General features: G+C 46.0%; 1 protein-coding gene across 13 annotated transcripts in view; it reads right to left on the reverse strand.

Moving 5' to 3' along the window:
* The window catches only part of plxna2 (plexin A2), a 565,853-nt gene that overhangs the window by 479,913 nt on the left and 64,714 nt on the right, over positions 1–21,226 (reverse strand). For 12 of the 13 annotated variants that reach the window (XR_011889164.1, XM_072279001.1, XM_072279002.1 and 9 more), the window contains exons 2-3: positions 6,348–7,570; positions 3,184–3,366 (exon numbers count right to left, since the gene is read on the reverse strand). Coding sequence is in view for 12 of the 13 variants with exons in the window: in XM_072279001.1 (XP_072135102.1) it covers positions 3,184–3,366; positions 6,348–7,517 (1,353 nt within the window). In the remaining variant the exon portion in view is untranslated. Of the gene's footprint in view, positions 1–3,183; positions 3,367–6,347; positions 7,571–9,377; positions 9,490–21,226 lie in introns of those variants that run through there. The other variant, XM_072279003.1, reaches the window with a different exon arrangement.

Consider the following 21,226-nt stretch of genomic DNA (forward strand, 5'->3'; position numbering starts at 1 on the left):
TATGTTCGTGCAGAATGGATGGGCCTTGGGCACTGTCTGTGTGGAGTTTGCACATTCTCCCAGTTACTGCGTGGTTTCCCCCAGGTGCTCCATTTCCCCCCATATGTCAAAATAGAAATGGACCTTCAGCCCAACTTGTGATGCCCACTTGCACAAGATACATTTGCCTGCTTCAGCCTGTACCCATCTAAACCTTCCCTATCGATGCGCCAGCCCAAATGTTTTTCACATGTTTTTATTTTACTTGTCTCTAACATTGGGAAATACCCAGCACCTCTGAGTGTTTTCAGATCCTTCTCCTCTCTCATTAAGCCTAAGCCTTCCAGTTTTACACACAGCACTACACTGGTAAAGAGACCGACTGTGTACCCTATGTACACCCTTCATGATTTTATAAACCTCCCAGTGCCTTATGGAGTTTGCACGTTCTCCTGGTTACAATCTGGTTTTCCCCAGGTGCTCCAGTTTTCTTCCACATCCCAAAGACACACCAGAGAGCCAGGTTAAGTGTCTGTTGTAAATTACCTCCAGCCACAGAATAGAAATGGATCTTCAGCTCAACTCATTCCTGCTGACTAAGCTGGACACTTACACAAGGTTCAACCCCTTATATTCCACCTGGGTAGCTTCAACCTGATGGCATGAATATCTATTTCTCCTTCCAGTAAACAAATTCCCCCCATCCCATTCCCCACTCTGACTTATACTTCTTCTCATCTGCCTATCGCCTCCCCCTGGGTCCCCTCCTCCTTCCCTTTCTCCTATGGTCATCTAACCTCTCCTATCAGATCTCTTCCTTTCAAGCCTTTTACCTTTCCTACTCACCTGGCTTCACCTAACACCTTCTAGTTGGTGCTCCTCCCCCTCCCCCATCTTTTTATTCTGGCTTTTTCCCCCTTCCTTTCCAGTCCTGAAGAAGGTTCTTGGCCTGAAATATTGACAACTTAGTCTTTTCCATGGGTGCTGCCTGACCTGCTGAGTTCCTCCAGCATTTTGTGTGCGTTGCACAAGATTAATCTGCCTGCTTTTTAGCCCATACACACCTAAACCTTTCCTTTCCATGCACCTGCTCATCTCTTTCAAATATCGTAAATTTCTTTGCCTTGAACATCTGCATATACTCACCACCCTCTGATCTCCTTCAAATCTTTCCCCTCTCACTTTAAACCCAACCATCTGGTTTTACACAGCCCTGGTCAAGAGACCCGGACTGACTAACTTGTGTATACTCATCATGATTTTATGAACCTCTAAGGTCAACCTTCAAGTGTCCTAAACTCCAGAGATAGTAAACCCAACCTATAATTTTTCATGTTATGTCAGCAGCCCTCCTTTCTGGTGAACCTCCTTGAATGCTCCCACATCCTGCCTGTAGTGTGTAGGTGGGGGCTTGAACCCGGGGAGTTGGTGAGACGATGGGGAGCATAGAATGGGATACATTTAACTGGGTGCAGACTCAATGGGTCGAAAGGTCTGCTTCAGTGCGGTGAGACCAAGAATCGATTTTATTGCAAGAACGCAGTTTTTATGCTTGGAATTTTCCTTAAGCCTCGCATTTATACTTCTAGGTTGGAAATGCCTAGATGCTTCAAGTTTACCTCTTGTGTGTGTCTTCACAGTGATCAATATCATTCAAAGAAAACAAGACCAGAAGACCATAAGATATGGGAGCAGAATTACGCCATTTGGTCCATGGAGTCTGCTCCACCCTTTCATTATGGCTGATCCATTTTCCCTCTCAGCCCTAATCTCCTGCCTCCTCCCCGTATCCCTTCATGCCCTGACTAAACAAGAACCTATCAACCTCTGCCTTAAGTATGTCCAATGACTTGGCCTCCACAGTCGCCTGTGGCAATGAACTCCACTGAATCACCACTCTGGTGAAAGAGATTCTTCCTCATCATTCAAACATACAATGTGCAGCATTCCAACACATAAGTGAAGCTGATGTGAGCTCCCTGCTCAGGGTCCCTGAACAATATGCACCAATGACCATACCAGAGTGCGTTCTGACTCATTCTTATTAATACAGGTTCTGTTTCAATGCACCTTTCTTTGGGGACTACTTGTGCAACTGTGGCAACTTGTAGCCCCTGTGACCCAACATTTCACAATAAATAGTTGCATGAAAATTCCAGACAATACGAATCATAGAAGAACTCTGCTGGATCGGTCTGAATCCTTTCCCAGTCCATCTGGATGAACAGAATTCACCAGACCTTCAGGGTACACAAAACACATTATAATGATGTCACAAGAACGCAACACGCATGGACGCAGCAGCCATTCCAGCTCCAAGTTGAACTTGAAGTACCAGAGATTCAGTCAGTGTAGGTTCTTCTCTACTGAAGCAAAGCCAGAAGACATTGCCAGTGCTCAGGAGACCAGGCAGCGCGTGAAGAGTGGTGCACCAGTGAGTGTGTCACCTGTACTAATTTCGTGAAACCATTCTTTGTTTTTTTACTTCATTGCTCTATCCAACTGCTAAGCCTGCTCATTCAACCAGGGTGCGGTGTATATGGGTGCCGGAGGGGTAGCACCTCATGTCATGTCCATTCTGGGGCAGCTCACTCTCCTGTGGGCCTCACTGCGCACTCAGCTCTCACCTGTGGCTCCAAGTAGCTGTTTGCACGTGACAGCGGTCACAGCCCGGAGCACCGTTTCGACAGGCGGGCTAAACCAGCTGAGAGTGGCAGGTGGCTTCATACCCGGGAGAGGTAGGGACATGCCTGTCCTAGAATGTGAAGTCAGCTCTGGCGGATTGGGGTGATGAGATCTACAGTGAGATCCAATGGCCAGGAAGGCGGTTTTGCAACGCTTTGTGCAGAACGAAGGGGATGACAAGGCACAGAACACATCATGGTCATCCACTTCATCCGAGGAAGACCCCAGTTTGTGACACTCATTCGTACCAGTGGACCCAGACTTCTGAGGTCAAGAGAGTGGAACTGCCCCAGTGCGACGTCTTTTCCACTTTACAGACTCTCCCAGTGCAGGTTTCCAGTCATCCTCGAACACAACGAACAACCGCCATTATAAAGTACACTTTGATCTCCAACAGACAAATGTTCAATATCCTGACCACCTCAAATTTTGAACCAAAATCATTTGGCTGAAATTTGCAAGATTTTGTCCATTTGCCTGTGCATGCCCACACCCTTTGACAACAAGAGTCTTGCTTACCTTTTTCAGTTTCCCGCTTTTAGTTCCTACAAAAGCCACAGAGTGATCGCTGTAGACGTAGGAGGCCACCGAGGTCATCCGGTCTCGATCTTCCGTGAAGACCGTGACGCCTTCCACCAGCACAGTGCCCCCTAGAGGCTGGTTTATATCCAATCCACAAAAGTCATCATCGATAGGGACCGGCTGCGAGAAAGGAAACGGGTCTTGCATCACAATCATTCACTAAATAAATTCATTGCAAACATGTCTTCCTCTGAGAAGCTGGGAGCAAGATGGATTTGGGAATGTACCTCTGTCAAGTGCAAGGTTGCAATGTCCTGCAGTGTACTACCACGGAGTGAAACCTCGCACTGGGAACACAGATATTAACTGGGTCTGCTTCAGGTAAACTCCACCTCTCAGAGCAGGGACCCCACTGCCCACAAAGACCAACAGCGCATCAATCTGACCGGCTGCCTGAGTTGCTTTTGCTTTCCGATTGTACTTAAGAGATTGTTGTGTCCTCAGATCATCACAACTGTTCTGTGTATTGCCTGTGGGCAAGGATTGCATGAATGCACACATGCGCGCACACACACACACACACACACACACACGCGCGCATAATTTGAGTTTAAGTCATTTCACATGAACGTATGAACTTGAAACTACAGCAAAGAGAAAGAGCAACCAATGAAGATTATGTCTGTAGATGCAAGTCCAAAACATCATAAAGGGATCAGGGCATTTGGCACGCTGCCCTTCAGCACCCAGGGTACTGAGTACAGGAGTTGGGACATTACGTTACAGATGTACAAGTCGTTGGTGAAGCCGCAATTGGAGTACCGTGTACAGTTTTGGCCACTCTCTTATAGTGACGATGTGGTTAAACTGGACAAGGTCAGAAAAGATGTACGAGGATGTTGCAAGGACTTGAGGGTCTGAGTGGATCGTTGGTCTCAGGCTTCATTCCCTGGGATGCAGGAGAACAAGGGGCGACCTTACAGAAATGTTGAAAATTATGAGAGACAGAAATGGCAACAGTATGCTCCCCAGGGTAGGGGAGCACACAACAATGGGACATACATTTAGGGTCAGAGGGGAAAGTTATGAGAGAGACTTGAAAGGCAACTTTTACCCACACAGAGGATGGTGAGCGTATGCAATGAGCTGCCAGAGGAAGTGATTGAGGCAGGTACAAAAGTATCATTTAAGAAGCAATTGCATAGGTATATGGAGGAGCAGCACTTAGAGGGTTAAGTCTAGATGGGTGAGCACCGTGGTTGGGATGAAGGACCTTTATCTCTGCTGTAACACTCTATGACTACAATTGTGAATGTTGAACATGACTGGACATGATTCCTTCTTCTCTGGCCCTTTACCTTTCCCACTCACCTGGCTTCAGCTGACACCTTCTAGCTATCTTTCCTCTCCTCCCCCACCTGTTTATTCTGGCATCTCCCCCCTTCCTTTCCAGCCCTGTAGAAGGGACTCGGCCTGAAATATCAACTGGTTCTTCATTTCCATCGCTGCTGCCTGGCTTGCTGAGTTCCTCCAGCATTTTGTGTGTGTTGAATATGACTGGACAAGTATAGAGCACACCTGGACAAATAATCTAAAGAATAAAACTTCATCTCTCTTTGGGATGAGGGTTGTTGAGAATGCATAATTAATATTAAAAACTTGTTTAAATAAATCAAGTGGAAACAAAAGCACAAGAGTTCACTGATATTGTTTGTGGACCTCCTGTTTGTCTGGCCCAGCCCACGTGAGTCACCAGTCAGTCAACTCTGACTCTGTCTGAGGGCTGAGAACGCAATGCGGGTAAGAGCAGGTGGCAGCGATGTTCCTGCTGAGTCTGAATGAAACCGTTCTGTCCGCGACACGGCACACAACAGAGGCACCTTAACCCTTTAACGTGAAACTACACTGATCCACTCCATCAGCCGCATCTCCGTAAGGGACGTGATCTCTGGGCTTACGCAGGGACTTTAGTAAATAATGGTTGAACAGGTGGCTTCTAGGCCAATGGTTTCTCCTTAACCTATATCACAAAGGTAGAATATTTGGGATCGCTACCATAACAACCTTTGTGGGAACTTGCTGTGCACAAATTTTCAGACCCTTTTGGGAATCTGAAAAGCAGAAGTAATTCTGGGCACACAGTTTTCTCCAATCTTCTCCTCATTCAATAAGAACACAGTGACCTGCATGTCCACTTCCCCATTGGAATCCAATATCCCTCTATCCACTTAGTTTCCTAAAAAATAACTTTCTCAGCATTGAAAATATTCCATACAAGAGCATAATTTCTTCCCCTGTGAGCTGAAATTCAAAGATTCACAACTGCAAGAAAACTCCTGATCTCTGTCATAAACAGCCATTCATGAACACGACCCACACTTCCTGCAAAGGCAAACCACATGTCCTCCCAGGGCATCATCCCCTATGTACCTTCCCTGTCTAATCTCTGAGTCAACTATGTTTCAGTGAAGTAACCTCTCATTCACCTACATCACGAAGCACGTTGGCTGATTAAGTTTATCTTGTTGGACAACTCCCAAACCTGAGGAAACAGCTCCCAGCTTCCTCAGGTCCCACAGGCAATTCTAAAGTAAAACCTACCAAATTTTTTTTGCGAACCACTTTGGACCAGCACTAATCTCAGAAGATCAGCTACTTGCTTGTGGGATCGCCTTGTTTTTAACTTTAAAGCATCGTTTACTCATCAGTGAGTACTTCAATATCATGTTCCACGTTGGGAGAATGTTCATGTGACGCACTGCGTGGGGGAAGCGCGACGGCATGCACCCGCCTGGGGGGAGTGTGGCGCGACGCAGTGCCTGGGGGGTACACAACACGATGTACTGCATGGGAGGAATGTGATGTGACATATTGTGAGGAGAACGTGACACGACATACCACATGAGGAGAACACGACGCACGAGTACACGATGTGACGTACCGCGTGAGGAGATCACGATGTACATGAGGACGTGACGCGACATACTGTGTGAGGAGATCGTGATGCACATGAGGACGTGACGCGACGTACCGTGTGAGGATATCGCGATGCACATTAGGACGCAATGTGACGTACCGCGTGAGGAGAGCGTGATACAATGTACCCGATGGGGAGAATGTTGACGTGACATAGCACGTGGCAAAAACGTGACGTGACCTACCGCGTGGGTACAGTGGACATCCTTTCCCAACAGCCAGTTCAGTTCCAGATTCCCCTCGCCACGGTAACAGGACTGCAGTCTTTCCTTTATCTGACGGTTAATAAATTTCACAACAAACACACAGAGTGCAGACTCTGCCGGGGGATGCTTGTACTGCTTCTGGCCTTTGGAGAAGATGGCGAACAAAACATCATCGGCAGTGGAAATGTTCAAGGATTTTGCCAAGACGTTCCCTGGCTTGGACAGGTAGGCAGCCTGCAGGAGACGATATTCAATTCCATCTTTTACACAACCCATGGGAAGCGAGACGTAGGAGTGGAACTTGGCATCTTCCTTACAGAGCCGCACGATTCTGGAGGTGTAGAACTGGTCGCTTGTTGACCCGGTAATCCCTTCTGTCTCCGGTTGAACTGTTAAGAAATACACAAAATTTCCATTGTTGAAGCCATAGATGTAAAATATATCAAAATGTGACACCAAGGCCAGCGTGTCTGAAGGGATTTTAATCAGTGAGGCCACAAAATCACTGTGCAACACGTAATCGAACATTGCTGAAGACTCTGGATCTTGTGGCAACTTCCGACTCGAAATGGTTGGGAAGTAGTCTTGCTTGCCATCCACTGCAGTACCGATGAAGAGCTTGCTGTCCGAGCCTTCTGACGAGACAATGACGCCATACATGGTGCCAGTTTCGTTAACACTGGATAGGTAGTGTTCCTTCTTATGCGAAGGCTCCACCAGGATGAAGAGGTCATCCAGCCGCAAGAGCTTACAGACTCCCTGAAAGAGGCTGCCGCAGGCCAGTAGCCTATTGTCCGTGTAATCGATGAGGAGCAGCTTGTTCACGTTGTTGGTCAGAGTGAGGGGCTCATTACAAGGCTGAACAATCAGGGGAGGGTAACACAACTTGTTGTCTTCTTCTGGACCAGTCTTGTGGGACAGCAATAGTGTCAAGTTGCTCGCGAGCTTGTAAATCCGATTGACAGCGCCGACATAAACATTTCCTGTAACACTGTGAACTGCCATGTGATTGAATGTCCAGTCCCGATCCTGGATTGGAAAGGTGATAAACTCCTCGCTGCTCTGTGAGGAATGTGTGAGGATTATTAGGAGCAGGGTGACAGAAAGTGGACCGTTGGACATTTTGGGGCAATCTCTTCTCAATTTCATTGGGGGAGGGGATCGATTGCACAGAGTAGCTGAAGCTGGATGCTCACATGGCCCTGTAAGGCAAGAAAAATATGTGTGTAAATCACATCATCTACTGCAGTAAATCCACACACACCCTGAATCACTGTGTACACTGGACAAGTTGCCCTTTGGGACCATATAAGTGTTTGCCACAGGCTGCAGTCTTCAGTTCCCTAACCAACCTTCACCCATCTCCTAGTTAGTCAACTATATCAGCACCAGAATAAGGTCAGTGTTAATGATACAGCAGCAAACAATTCTTAACTGCAGCTGGAAGAACTGACCAACCTTCACCCATCTCCCAGTTAAAGTTAACTACATCAACACTGGAATGAAGTCAGTGATAACGACACAGAGGCAAACAATTCCTAAAATGCAGCTGGGAGGATTAGTTTAACCACAAAACTGAATAGGTCTGCAGGGAGGTTACAAACAGAACTAATGCTACAGTTTCAGTCAACGTCACCACTCCTGACCCTATGGGGGAAGGACGGTTATCAAGGAAGCAGCTGCATTGGCTGGTCCTAGCTCACTACCCCAGGGAACTCCAGGAGACCTGTGCTGGCATTGGGATAATTAAACAACCACAGGCCAGGTTCTGATGTACTAGGCCATCCACTGATGAGAGTTTTCCCACAGGCTCCTCAGTGTCACAGCCAACCACATGTCAAAGAAGAAAGCAAGGATTAAGGAATCAGATCGGCAAGTTGAGTTGAGGCTACCAATCAGCTCAAAGATGACCTGGTTGGATGGCCAATCCCAATGTTTACATTCCTAATGATATTTACCCTCCTCTCACTTCAGGGGTTCACCCTTTGGTCCACCAGGGACAAGACAGGGTTTGGAGCTAAGTGGACCCATTGGAACTGACGGTGGGCACCTATGACAAGATACTGGTGGCAGAGTGCCAGTTTATATTTCTGCTTGTGATACCTTCCTTCACCTTACTGATATAGGTCCATTAGACGATAAGACATAGGAACAGGAGTAGGCCATTTGGCCTATTGATTCTGTTCCACCATTCCATTATGGCTGATTTACTATCCCTCTCAACCCTATTCTCCTGCCTTCTCTCCATGACCTTTGACACCTGACTAATGAAGAACCTATCACCCCCCCCCCCACTTTAACGATACCCAAATGCCGACCTCCACAGCCATCTGTGGCAATGAAATTCACAGATACACCACCTTCAGGCAGAAAAAAAATCCTCCTCATCTCTGTGCTAAATGGATGTCCCTCTTTTTTGAGGCTTTGCTTTCTGGTACCTCTGATGATTGAGGGACACTGGTAAAGAGCCAGGTTGGCTTTGAGAAAGCAGGATCTCCCAGTGGCCACACATTTTAATTCCACATCCCATTCCCATTCTGACATCTCTATCCACGGCCTCCTCTACTGTAAAGATGAAACCACACTCAGGTTGGAGGAACAACACCTTATATTCCGTGTGGGTAGCCTCCAACCTGATGGCATGAACATTAACTTCTCTAACTTCCGCTAATGCCCCACCTCCTTCTCGTACCCCATCTGTTATTTATTTTTATACATACATTCTTTCTCTCACTCTCCTTTTTCTCCCTCTGTCCCTATGACTATACCCCTTGCCCATCCTCTAGGTTCCCCCCCCCCGTCTTTCTCCCTGGGCCTCCTGTCCCATGATCCTCTCATATCCCTTTTGCCAACCACCTGTGCAGCTCTTGGCTCCATCCCTCCCCCTCCTGTCTTCTCCTATCATTTTGGATCTCCTCCTCCCCCTCCCCCTCCCACTTTCAAATCTCTTACTAACTCTTCCTTCAGTTAGTCCCGACGAAGGGTCTTGGCCCGAAATGTCAACTGTACCTCTTCCTAGAGATGCTGCCTGGCCTGCTGCGTTCACCAGCAACTTTGGTGTGTGTTGCTTGAATTTCCAGCATCTGCAGAATTCCTGTTGTTTGGCTTTGCCCTGCTTTCTTTGTGGAAAGACATCTCTCTGGACAGTTTTGCACAGGGTGGGGTCAGGGTTGTGAACATACTGGAGCAGCTTGGACAGAGCTGGAACCAGTTGTGGTGGGAAGGTCTTCAGTAGTATAAGCTGTACTGTTGTCAGAACCCACAGTCTTTCTGTACCTCGTGTTCTAGCAATGTTTCCATGATTGTACAGGAAGTGAATCAAATTGGCTTAAACCTGACTTTTGATGCAGGCAATCTCGGGAGGGAGCTAAGACAGATCATCTCTCAACACTTCTGGCTGAAGATGCCTGTTAATTAAGCAGATGAGATACTTTTCCAGCAACCCTACTGTGATTTTTATTAGTCCCTTCTCTGTGAAGACAAACATAATCCAATAATCCATCCTGCAATTTACTCATTATAGCAGTGAAACTAATAGTTCAGGAGTTTTGTGAATGTAACATTTCTTCAGACACTACACAGGTCTCTCTCCCGAGCTACTGCGAACAATCCGAGACCTAGTGAGTATGGTTTGGAGTCGTCCATCGGGACCTGAGTCACAGGCTCAGCGTATTCAGCAAGTGGTTTGCACAGCTGGCCTCGCACCACAGCTCCGCTCTGACCATTTGTAAAGATGAGGTAGAGGAAGCCGTGACTAAGCCCTCAGGAACAATCCCATCCAGCCCTCCTCCTGACACATTCCTAAACTGCAGAGTGAAGGAACTGGAACCATTTCAAATCGGAAATGAAAACAGAAAATGGTGCAACAGAACGTCAGGCAGCATCTTTGTAGAGGGAGACAGGCAGGGGAGAGGGGGGGGTAGGGGAGGGAGAGGGGGAGGGTCAGGGAGAGGGGGAGGAGGGAGGAAGAGGGAAAGGGGGAGGGTCAGGGAGAGGGAGAGAGAAGGTTTAGATTGATCTTCGAGTAGGATAAGAGATCTGCCCAACATTGTGGGCTGAAAGGCCTGTAATGTGGTGTAATTGATTTATGTTCTAACATCTGATTAGTGGGGGTGGGGGGTGTTTAAAAGCAAGATTGTCAGTTCAGAGTCACCATAGAAAGCAAGGCCAGCGGTGGCCAATTGGATCACTCATTCAGACAGACCCATGAGTGCCCTTCAGTAGGAACACCATCACCAATCCCACGTTCCTCTCCAACATCAGAACTTTCCTGCCCAAAGTTCAACTACAGACACGTTTTCCTGCAGCAATGATGTCTGTCCAAACAATATCTGAGTCTGTGACCACGTGTTTGTCCGAAACAGAACACAACTCTTCCTCACAGCTCCAGTACCCCTGACCGTATTGCTGTCTGTATGGGGTTCGCAACATCTTCCTGTGACTGTGTGCGATCTCCCACTTGCTCCAGGCCACTCCTGTGCCCCAAAGACATTCTGTGGGAGTAAAGGGCCACTGTAAATTACCCCTGGTGCAGGTAGATGGCAGAAGAATCAAAAGGGGATCCGTTGAGCATGTTGGAGAAGGCAAGCTGCAAAGTTCAAAGTAAAATTTATGATCAGAGTTCATACATGTTACCACATACAACCTTGAGACTCTTTTTCTGCGGGCATACTTAGCAAGCCAATTACATGTTGCATGCTGCATCAAAAGTTGTTCAAAAGGAGTATATTTAAGAGGAAAACTGATATAAATTCCTGCAGCCCACAGAGAGTCACTGATATACACCGCCGCCATCTTGCAGTGCAGTAAGAGGAAATCTTATTGCATTTTTTAAATTTACTGGATTTCATGCTGAAATTTAAAATTTTTAGGCCCTCCGGCCCTTCGAGACATGCCCTCACTTTAATCTGAGCCTACCAGCGGGACAATTTACATTGACCAATTAACCTACCAACAGGTATGTCTCTAGATTGTGGGAGGAAACTGGAGCACACAGAAGAAACTGTTGTGGTCACAGGGAGAACGTACAAGCTCCTTACAGACAGCGGCGGGAACTGAACCTGGGTCGCCTGTAGTGTAAGCGGTTGCGCTGACCACTACACCACCATGCTGCTTCGTGCTAAGATCAAAGGATTTCAGATGAGAGAAAAGCTTAGTCACAATAACAAGCAAAACAATTAATATGGATTTGCTATTCAATTTTTGTCCCGCAATTGCCCGTTTAGCCACATGTTCGACAGCATCATCATTCACTGTTCAATGGACCAAACCGCACAGCCTGCCGTCATTGGTTGATGGCAGAAAACCCGAGGAGATGGGACCCACTTCATCCCAAATTGGTATCTGATTGGCTGAAAGCAGCCCTGGGTCTCCTGTTCTCATCAATCACAAGTCACAAGCTGACAGTTTGATCAGGTGCTCCTGGAGAAAGGGATCAGATGGAACTTTCAATGCCTTCATCAGGGACCAAGGTTATAGCCCCATCAATCAGCAGGTTTACCCTATCCCCACACAAAAAAACAAACCAAGAGGGAATGTTCTCCAGACAATGGGCTTTTAAAGTTTATGTTAAGGGCAATCAATCTCTCCCTAAACCACATTCAGATGTGATTTAGATTAAACTGTTTTTGCCGGGCTGTATGCGTTTCATTGGCTACTTGGAACTCCTACAGTGCTGTGCAAAAATCTTAGGCACATATATATAGCTAGGCCACTCAAGACTTCTGCACAGTACTGCAGTAATTTTATCTATTGCACTGTATTGCTGCCGCAAAAAGAAGCAAATTTCATGACGTGTGAGTGGTGATAAACCTGATTCTGATATGGGTCTCTATTGTGGACTGAGAGTGGGAAGGGGGCAGGAAGAGGGGAATCGTGGTTGGGAAATGGGGAAAGGAGAGGGGAGAGAGTGGGAAAAACCAGAGAGACATTCTGTGATGATCAATTAACCAATTGTTTGGAATCAAATGACCTTGCCTGGTGCCACAGGGTTGGGAGTGTCTGCACCCGTACCAACTCCCACCCCTGGCACTCCTTCTCTGCCACCTGTCCCACACTCCACCCTCGCCAACATCCTTTGCTCCTGCCAGATTAACAAACTCACTCTCCTCTCCACATTGACAAATACAGTAGTGTGCAAAATTCGTACGCTCCCTAGGGTATATTTTTGCACAGTACTGTAAACACTGATGAAATGAAAGAAATATAAACACCACCAAACTGCAGGGATTCTCCCACTAAATTCCAAAATTATTTCATTATTTAACTGGAGCAAATTTTGTTTATTTAAAGTTTGATAATAACTTTGTATGAGATTATTTTACTGTGATCTACAGTTTTACACTTCAGGTTTATACCACCATGGGAAAGTCTCCTTTGTGTTGCCACAATGGACAGTGAACTCATGAATGACTTCCCCTGGGCCCTAAAGGGTAGAACTGAAACAACATTGTGGTGTGAAATTCATGATGGGAAGAAAGCAATGTCAGGTCACATAAATATTTAAATACCCAGTTTGAGCATTAACAAGCGAGACCTGCGGTGACCTCAGTGGCCATTGGTGCAAAGAGACTACACAGTTACAACCGTAGAGAACCAACTCCTAAATAAAACAGAGGCCAGGCCAGCTCTGCCAGTTCCATCAACCGTCTGTCAGCCTGGTCCGACCCAATCACATCAACGTCCCCCGCAGTCATTGCCATAGTCATAGAAAGGTACAGCACAGGAAAAGGCCCTTCTGCCCATCTAGTCCATGCTGAACCATTTAAACAGCCTACTCCCATCTACCTGCACCCAGACCATAGCCCTCCATACCCCTACCATCCATGTACCTATCCAAATTTCTCTTAAACATTGAAATCGAAATCACATGCACCACTTGTGCTGACAGCTTATTCCACACTCTCACCATCCTCTGTGTCAGTTTCCCCTCATGCTTCCCTTAAAAATTTCAGCTTTCACTCTTGCTCCATGACTTCTAGTAGTCCTACCCAAACAGTGGAAAACATCTGCTTGTACTTACCCCTCACAATTTTGTATACCTCTATTGAATCTCCCTCTATCTTCTATGTTCCAAGGAATAAAGTTCAAAGTTCTCAGTATGCTTATTAAAGCATATATTAAAGTACATATATGTCACCACATACATCCCTGAGATTCACTTTCCCGCAGGCATACTCAGCAAATCTATAGAATAATAACTATAACAGGATCAATGAAAGATCAACCAGAGTACAGAAGAGAACAAACTGTGCAGACGCAACTATAAATAACTAGCATTGAACAACAAGAACATGAGATAATGAGATAAAGAGTCCTTAAAGTGAGATCATTAATTGTGGATTAATCTCAATGGATGGGTAAGTGAGTGTAGTTATCCCCTTTTATTCAGGAGCCTGATGGTTGTGAGATAGTAACTGGTCCTAAGCAATTCAATCTTTCTTTATAACTCAGGTCCTCCAGACCCAGCAACATTCTTGTAAATTTTCTCTGTACTCTTTCAATCTTCATTACATCTTTCCTGTAGGTAGGTGACCAAAACTGCACACAATACTCCAAATTAGCCCTCACCAATGTCTTATACAACTTCAACGTAACATCCCACCTCCTGTATTCAATGCATGGATTTGCGAAGGCCAACGTACAAACATTGTGTTTAACCTCATCCCCTTCCCATTGATGCTTACACCCTCTCAAACGGTTAATTCTGCCAGTTCCATTGTGGTCACGTTAGCATTTCTCTTTCTGCTGTTTCAGTTTATGCAACTGTACGATACGCCATTCCCTTGTTTTGTGCTCCCTATATCATCAATTGTCGACTCTCTGAACTTCATATAAGCAAGGAGTTTCATTGCACCCCGGTGTGTACAATAACAAACTATTCCATTACTGAATCTGAATCAAACAAATTCCACAGGTCTCTGCAGCCCTCTCTTGTTTTCAAGACCATTTTCTCCATTCTTAATGTACAGTTTGGTAAACACAAAAGATTCTGCAGATGTTTGGATGGTAGATTCTTGATTAGTCAGGGTATGAAGTGATACAGGGAGAAGGCGGGAGATTGGGACTGAGAAGGAAAATGGGTCAGCCATGCTGAAATGGCAGAGCAGACTTGATGGGCCAAATGGCCTAATTCTGCTACTATATCTTATGGTCTTGTGTTGTAAATCTTCAGCATCAGATACACACAAGATGTTGGAGGAACTCAGCAAGGCAGGTAGTATACTTTATACTTTATTGTCGCCAAACAATTGATACTAGAACGTACAATCATCACAGTGATATTTGATTCTGTGGTCTCACTCCCTGGACTACAAATATTAAATATTAAAAATAGTAAAAATTAGTAAATATTAAAATTTTAAATTATAAATCATAAATAGAAAATAGAAAAATGGCAAGTAAGGTAGTGCAAAAAAAAACGAGAGGCAGGTCCGGATATTTGGAGGGTACGGCCCAGATCCGGGTCAGGATCCGTTCAGCAGTCTTATCACAGTTGGAAAGAAGCTGTTCCCAAATCTGGCCGTACGAGTCTTCAAGCTCCTGAACCTTCTCCCGGAAGGAAGAAGGATGAAAAGTGTGTTGGCTGGGTGGGTCGTGCCCTTGATTATCCTGGCAGCACTGCTCCAACAGCGTGTGGTGTAAAGTGAGTCCAAGGATGGAAGATTGGTTTGTGTGATGTGCTGTGCCATGTTCACGGAGGGGACGGAACAGTTGACCTTTTGGGTTGAGACCCTGAGAAAGGAAGGGGCAGAACTCCAGTGTGGTGGGGAAGGGTGAGGCGTGCACGCTAGTGGGTGAAACGTTGAACCTCCACTGTTCAACTTTCAAAAGCGTGCTGTTCCATCCAAATAAGCTCAATGTGGATAACCTTCATGATATCTATGGTATTTGTGATTGGAAATGGTTTATTATTGTTACACATACCAAGATACGAAGAAAAACTTTTGTTTTGCATAGCATCCATACAGAACATTCCTACCGTCAGGGTAGTACAAGGGAAATGCCATAACAGAGTGAAGAATATAGTGTTACAATTACAAATTCCATTGATAGATTTGTAAATTGGTCTTTTCTTTGACACAGGCTTTCTTCCACCTTGTTGTTGGCAGATATAACTTTGTTAAAGATATTAAAATTACTGACTTTTTCCTCACCTAATTACAAAGGATGGCAGGGCGGAGATAGGTCTCTATCAAAGGAGGTGTAAGGTGCTCCTTCTCTCTGCTAGCCTGCAGGACCCCCTTGGGAAAGCTGCAGCACCTGCTTGGCCCCTCCCTCCCCCCCACCAACCAATCAGGGTCATGTGAAGCCATGGGAACAGGTGTAGATGGACCTATCAGCAACTGGTAGATATCACAAGTCCAGGCAGGCAGACCATCTCTGAAGAGTATTGATAATGACTGGGGACACCTGTCTTGTAAAGACACTGTTCAGAGGAAGGCAACAGCAAACAACTTCTGTCGAAAAATTTGCCAAGAACAATCATTGTCATGAGACCTTGATCGCCCACGTCATAAGACATGTAAGGATGATGATTGTTCCACCCAAATAAAATCAATGTGGATAACCTTCACCGATATCTGTGGTATTTGAGATTGGAACTGGTACATTATTGTTACACGTACCAAGATTAACAGAGAAAAACTTTTGTTTTGCATACCATCCATGCAGATTATTCCTACCACCGGGGGAGTGCCATAACAGGGGCATGCAGAACAGAGTGTTACAGTTACAACTGCCAATGGTAAATTTGTAAGTTGGATCTATTCTTTGCCATAGTCTTTGTTCCACATTGTCATGGCAGATATAATTTTGCTAATGGTCATCATCATCATTATGTGTCATGTCATGTGACATGGGCCTTGCTTTTCCTTGGCAAATTTTTCTGAAGAAGTGGTTTGCCATTGCCTTCTTCTAGGCAGCGTTTTTACAAGATGGGTGAGCCCAGCCATTATCAATACTCCTGAGAGTCACATAACAGAGTCAGTGGTCACATAACCAGGACTTGTGATGTGCGCCAGCAGCTCATATGACCATCCACCACCTGCTCCCATGGCTTCATGTGACCCTGAATGGGTATAAGGAGATACTACACCTTGTCCAAGGTGATCTGCAGGCTGGCAGGGGGAAGGAGCTCCTCAGATAGAGGCATACCTCCACTCCTGCCTTGCTAAAGATACCTCCATTAAAATTACTGACTTTTTCTCAATGTATCCAGTTCAGAAGATGGGATGTTGGGAAATTTACAAGGATGTTGCCAGGTCTGGCGGACCTGAGTTATCAGAGCTTTATTCCTTGGAACATAGAAGATTGAGAGGAGATGTGATAGAGGTATACAAAATTATGAGGGGTATAGATAGGGTAAATGCACACAGCCTTTTTCCACTGAGGTTGGGTGAGACTACAACCAGAGGTCATGGCTTAAGGTTGAAAGGTGAAAAGTTTAAGGGGAACACAAGGGGAAACTTCTTCACTCAGAGGGTGGTGAGAGTGTGGAATGAGCTGCCAGCACAAGTGGTGCATGTGAGCTCAATTCCAATGTTTAAGAGAAGTTTGGATAGGTACATGGATGGTAGGGGCATGGAGGGCTATGGTCCCTGTGCAGGTCAATGAGAGTGAGCAGTTTAGATGGTTTTGGCATGGACTAGATGGGCTGAAGGGCCTGTTTCCTTGCTGTACTTCTCCATGTCTTTTTGACTCAAAAAGCAGACAGTGCAATCATTTCAATACGCTGCAACATTTCAATGATTACTCTGACTTGGCCCAGTCACTGCTTTTCCCTGTTAACACCTTGTAGATGCCAAATACAGGAGGAAGGTTGGAACTGAAGACTTACAGTTCAGTCTTTTAAAGTTAAGACTGCCACAATTGCACCACCATAGCCCCCTTTGAAATGGAAAAGCAATGTTGATGGTGAGATATAAAACTAGGCGATATGAACAGGTATGAGAAATAGCTGACTAGATGATTAAAATATTAATGGTTAATGTTTCTTCGGGTGAAGCAAGCAGATCAACCTGGGGAAACAGACAGGGAGCAGGAATCATGGCAAGGGAACAGAGTTTGTGACAGGACATAAACCAAACCAAAACTCTCAGCTATCAGTTTTCCTTTGGGGAGATGTGTACTAATCATCACCTTGGCAGTCTAAGCATTACCAGGGACCGTTATTTAACACTGGGCAACTCAGGGACTGTTATTTAGGGGCAGGAAGTCAAATAATTTCTGGATCTATGTTGGCTGTTGGAGCATTCTTTGCAGGTCTCTGCCCAGACAGCAGCAGACATTGAATGATCAAACATCCGAAGCCAAATGAGATCATTAATGAGATACTGAGGACTAAGGGTTGTGGAACAGACGGGAAAGGAAGGCCAAGATCAGGACTGCAGAGCAGACCCCAGGGCCAAGTGGTCCTTTTGGCCCCTAGAACCCACTCCATGAGGCAATTACGATGCTGGCCAACCTCTGAGCTTGGACTCTGCCTCACCTGGGCTTCCTGCCATTCTTTCAATATATGAAGCTCTTTCCACTTTAACCGAGAATATCCTCAGAAAATGACAACCCATGGCCCGCTAACAGAGACAGTTCCAGGGGTTCACACCACAAAGTGACAACCTTCCTCAGTCATTCTGACTGGCTGATACCAATCTGTGTCCTGTTGCCTCCCCCCTCCTCCAGCGGTCTATCACTACCCCCTGCAGGAGGACCAAATGTCTCTGATCGTGGAGGACTGGTCCCAGAAACTGAGTGGTCACTGCTGAGGGAGATCAGATTGGGAGGATTGGTGGGTCTCACGGGTTGGAATTCAGGGCACAGCAGCATAACGGTTGGTGTGCGCTTTACAGCACCAGGTCGGAGGACCGGGGTTCAATTCCCACCGCAGTCTGTGAGAAGTTGGTACATTCTTCCCCTGACCATGTGGGTTTCCACTGGGTGTTTCAGTTTCCTCCCACATTCCAAAGAGTTAGTGAGTTGTGGGCATGCTACATTGCTGCTGGAAGCGTGGCAAAACTTGCGAGCTACCCCCAGCACATCTTCAGACTGTGTTGGCCATTGCTGCAAATGGTGCAGTTTACTGTGTGTTTCGATGTTTCGATATACATGGGACAAGTAAAGTTGGCTCATCTCAAATGGTGCAGTGGGTAGGGAAGATAAGAGCGGAAATGTACATTTCCGCATACACACAGTGGGCAGGGAAGATTACACTGCGGGAATGTACATTTCCGTGTACACACAGCAGCATAGGCACAGACTGATGGCTGGTATCATTTTACCTAACATGGGAGACCTACCATGGCACTGCTTGAGGACTGGTGATCCAAAGCTCAAAGGGAGCAGCACGTTTAAGCTGCATGAGACTGGTTTGGTCCACCAATCCCAGAGCACTGTGCTCTTTAAAGACCAAGTTAGTGGGTTTACTTCCTGATCTACTCGCAAATGAAGTTGACTGCCAGGCTAGTTTGAAGAGTGACATTATTGTTGCTAGGTAACGGAATCCCACCTAGACGCACATGGGGAATTGACTCAGGAGGCAGCACCGGTCACCCAGATCATGGCTGACCCTTCTCACTGCTACCGCCCTCTACCAATCTCTCAGATCCCCAGTTCAACTCGACTGATCTCTGAGCAGAACGAGAATAAGAGCAAAGGATCCTCACCACCCAGGACATGCCCTCTTCTCATTACTACCATCGAGGAGGGGGGACAGGAACCTGAAGACTCACACTCAATGTTTTAAAAACAGCTTCTTCCCCTCCGCCAGATTTCTGAACGGTTCATGGACACAGAATCAGAATGAAGTTTAACACCACTAGCATAGTTAATGAAATTTGTTGTTATGCAGCAGGAGTATATTGTCATCCATAATAAAATTAAAAACTGTAAGTTACAGTGTGTATGTGTGTATATATATAAAATATATATATACTTAAAAAGATACATAAATAGTGCAAAAAGAGGAAAAACAAGATAGTTGAGGTGGTGTTCATGGGTTCAATGTCCATTCAGAAATCTGATGTCAGAGGGGAAGAAGCTGAACTGTTGGGTGTATCTCCTTCAGGCTCTCGTATCTCCTCTTTGATGGAGAGTATGTCCTGGCTGACCAGGTTCCTTAATGATGGTTTATACCTTTTTAAGGTATCCCTCCTTGAAGATGTCCTGGATGCCGGGGAGACTCGTGCACATGATGGAGCTGACTGAGGTAACAACTTTCTGCAGCTTATTTCGATCTTGTGCATTGTGCCTCCCCTCTCCATATGAAACAGTTATACAGCCAGTCAGAATGCTGTCCACATTGCATCTGTAGAAATTTGTGAGGGTTTTTGGTGACATACCAGATCTCAACAAAATATAGATACTGTCCTGCTTTCTTTGTAACTGCATCAATATGTTGGGCCCAGGATAGATCCTCTGAGATATTGATACCCAGGATCTTGGAATTGCTCATCCTTTCCATTACTGATCCCTCAATGAGGACTGGTGTGTTTCCTCGTACTATCCTTTCAAACCCACCATCAATTTTTTAGTCTTACTGACATTGATGGCAAGGTTGTTGCTGTGACACCACTCAACTAGCTGATGTGTCTCACTCCTGTACGCCCTCTCATCACCTTCTGAAATTCTGCCCGTGAACTCCACCTCACTCTCCGCACTCTTTTTAATACTTCTCTTTTTGTAGTTTTTTTCAAGCCTCACACTGCGCTGCAGCCACAAGACAACTAATTTCACAACATATGTCAATGGTAATAAACTTGGTTCAGATTCTGATTCTCAACAAGGGTGCGAGATCCTTTCCAAGACACATACACTTCCACTTGGAAACATTCAGCATTAGTTCACCATCGCTGGGTCTAAATCCTGCAACTTCCTCCCCAACAGCACCATGGGAACCTCTACACCCAAAGGATTACAATAGTCCGTGACTACAGCTCATCAATCCCTTCTCAAGGGCAACTAGGGACAATGACCTTCCCAATAATGACTAAATCCCAAAAATCCAAATACAGAAAGTGCCCAGTTCCATCACTGGAGAGGAAACTCACTGTAATGACTACAGACCCCTTCCCCACCAGGGAAAGTCAGTTGGTGCCAACACCACTGATCTGTCAGTTTCAATTATTGACTGTGTGTTCATGTTGGGTTTTCATATTAGTCCATATAAGGTTTGCTCTAAAATTAACTTTTCTCAGCAGTAAAGAAGGTAGTGCAGAGCTGCTGTTGGATATTGACCCTACACCGTCACGCCCCTACACTGTCACACCCCTACACCCGTCACACCCCTACACCTGTCACGCCCCTGCACCCGTCACGCCCCTGCACCGTCACACCCCTGCACCGTCACACCCCTACACCGTCACGCCCCTACACCCGTCACGCCCCTACACCCGTCACGCCCCTGCACCCGTCACGCCCCTGCACCCGTTACACTGATCTACAACTGCCAAATACCCACCACACTTCACCACAGACCTATAACTGTCATATACTCTCCACACCCCGTCACAAGGCTATAACTGTCAGATACTCACTACACTCCATCACAGACCTATAACTGTCAGATATTCACCACACTCCATCACAGACTTATAACTGTCAGATACTCACTACACCCTGTTACACTGATCCACAACTGTCAGATACCTACTACACTCCATCACAGACCTATAACTGTCAGATACCCACTAAACTCCATCACAATCCTCCCCTCATCCCATCACAGACCAACCTCTGTGAAATACCCCACTACACTCCATCATAATCCCCCTCACACCCCACTACAAAGAGCTTCAGCTGTCTGCCACCATACCTACACCTCATCACACCCTCCTACAGCTGTCAGCCACCATACCTATACCCCA

The sequence above is a fragment of the Mobula birostris genome, chromosome 14 (assembly GCF_030028105.1).
Source record: "Mobula birostris isolate sMobBir1 chromosome 14, sMobBir1.hap1, whole genome shotgun sequence".
Taxonomy (NCBI): Eukaryota; Metazoa; Chordata; class Chondrichthyes; order Myliobatiformes; family Myliobatidae; genus Mobula; species Mobula birostris.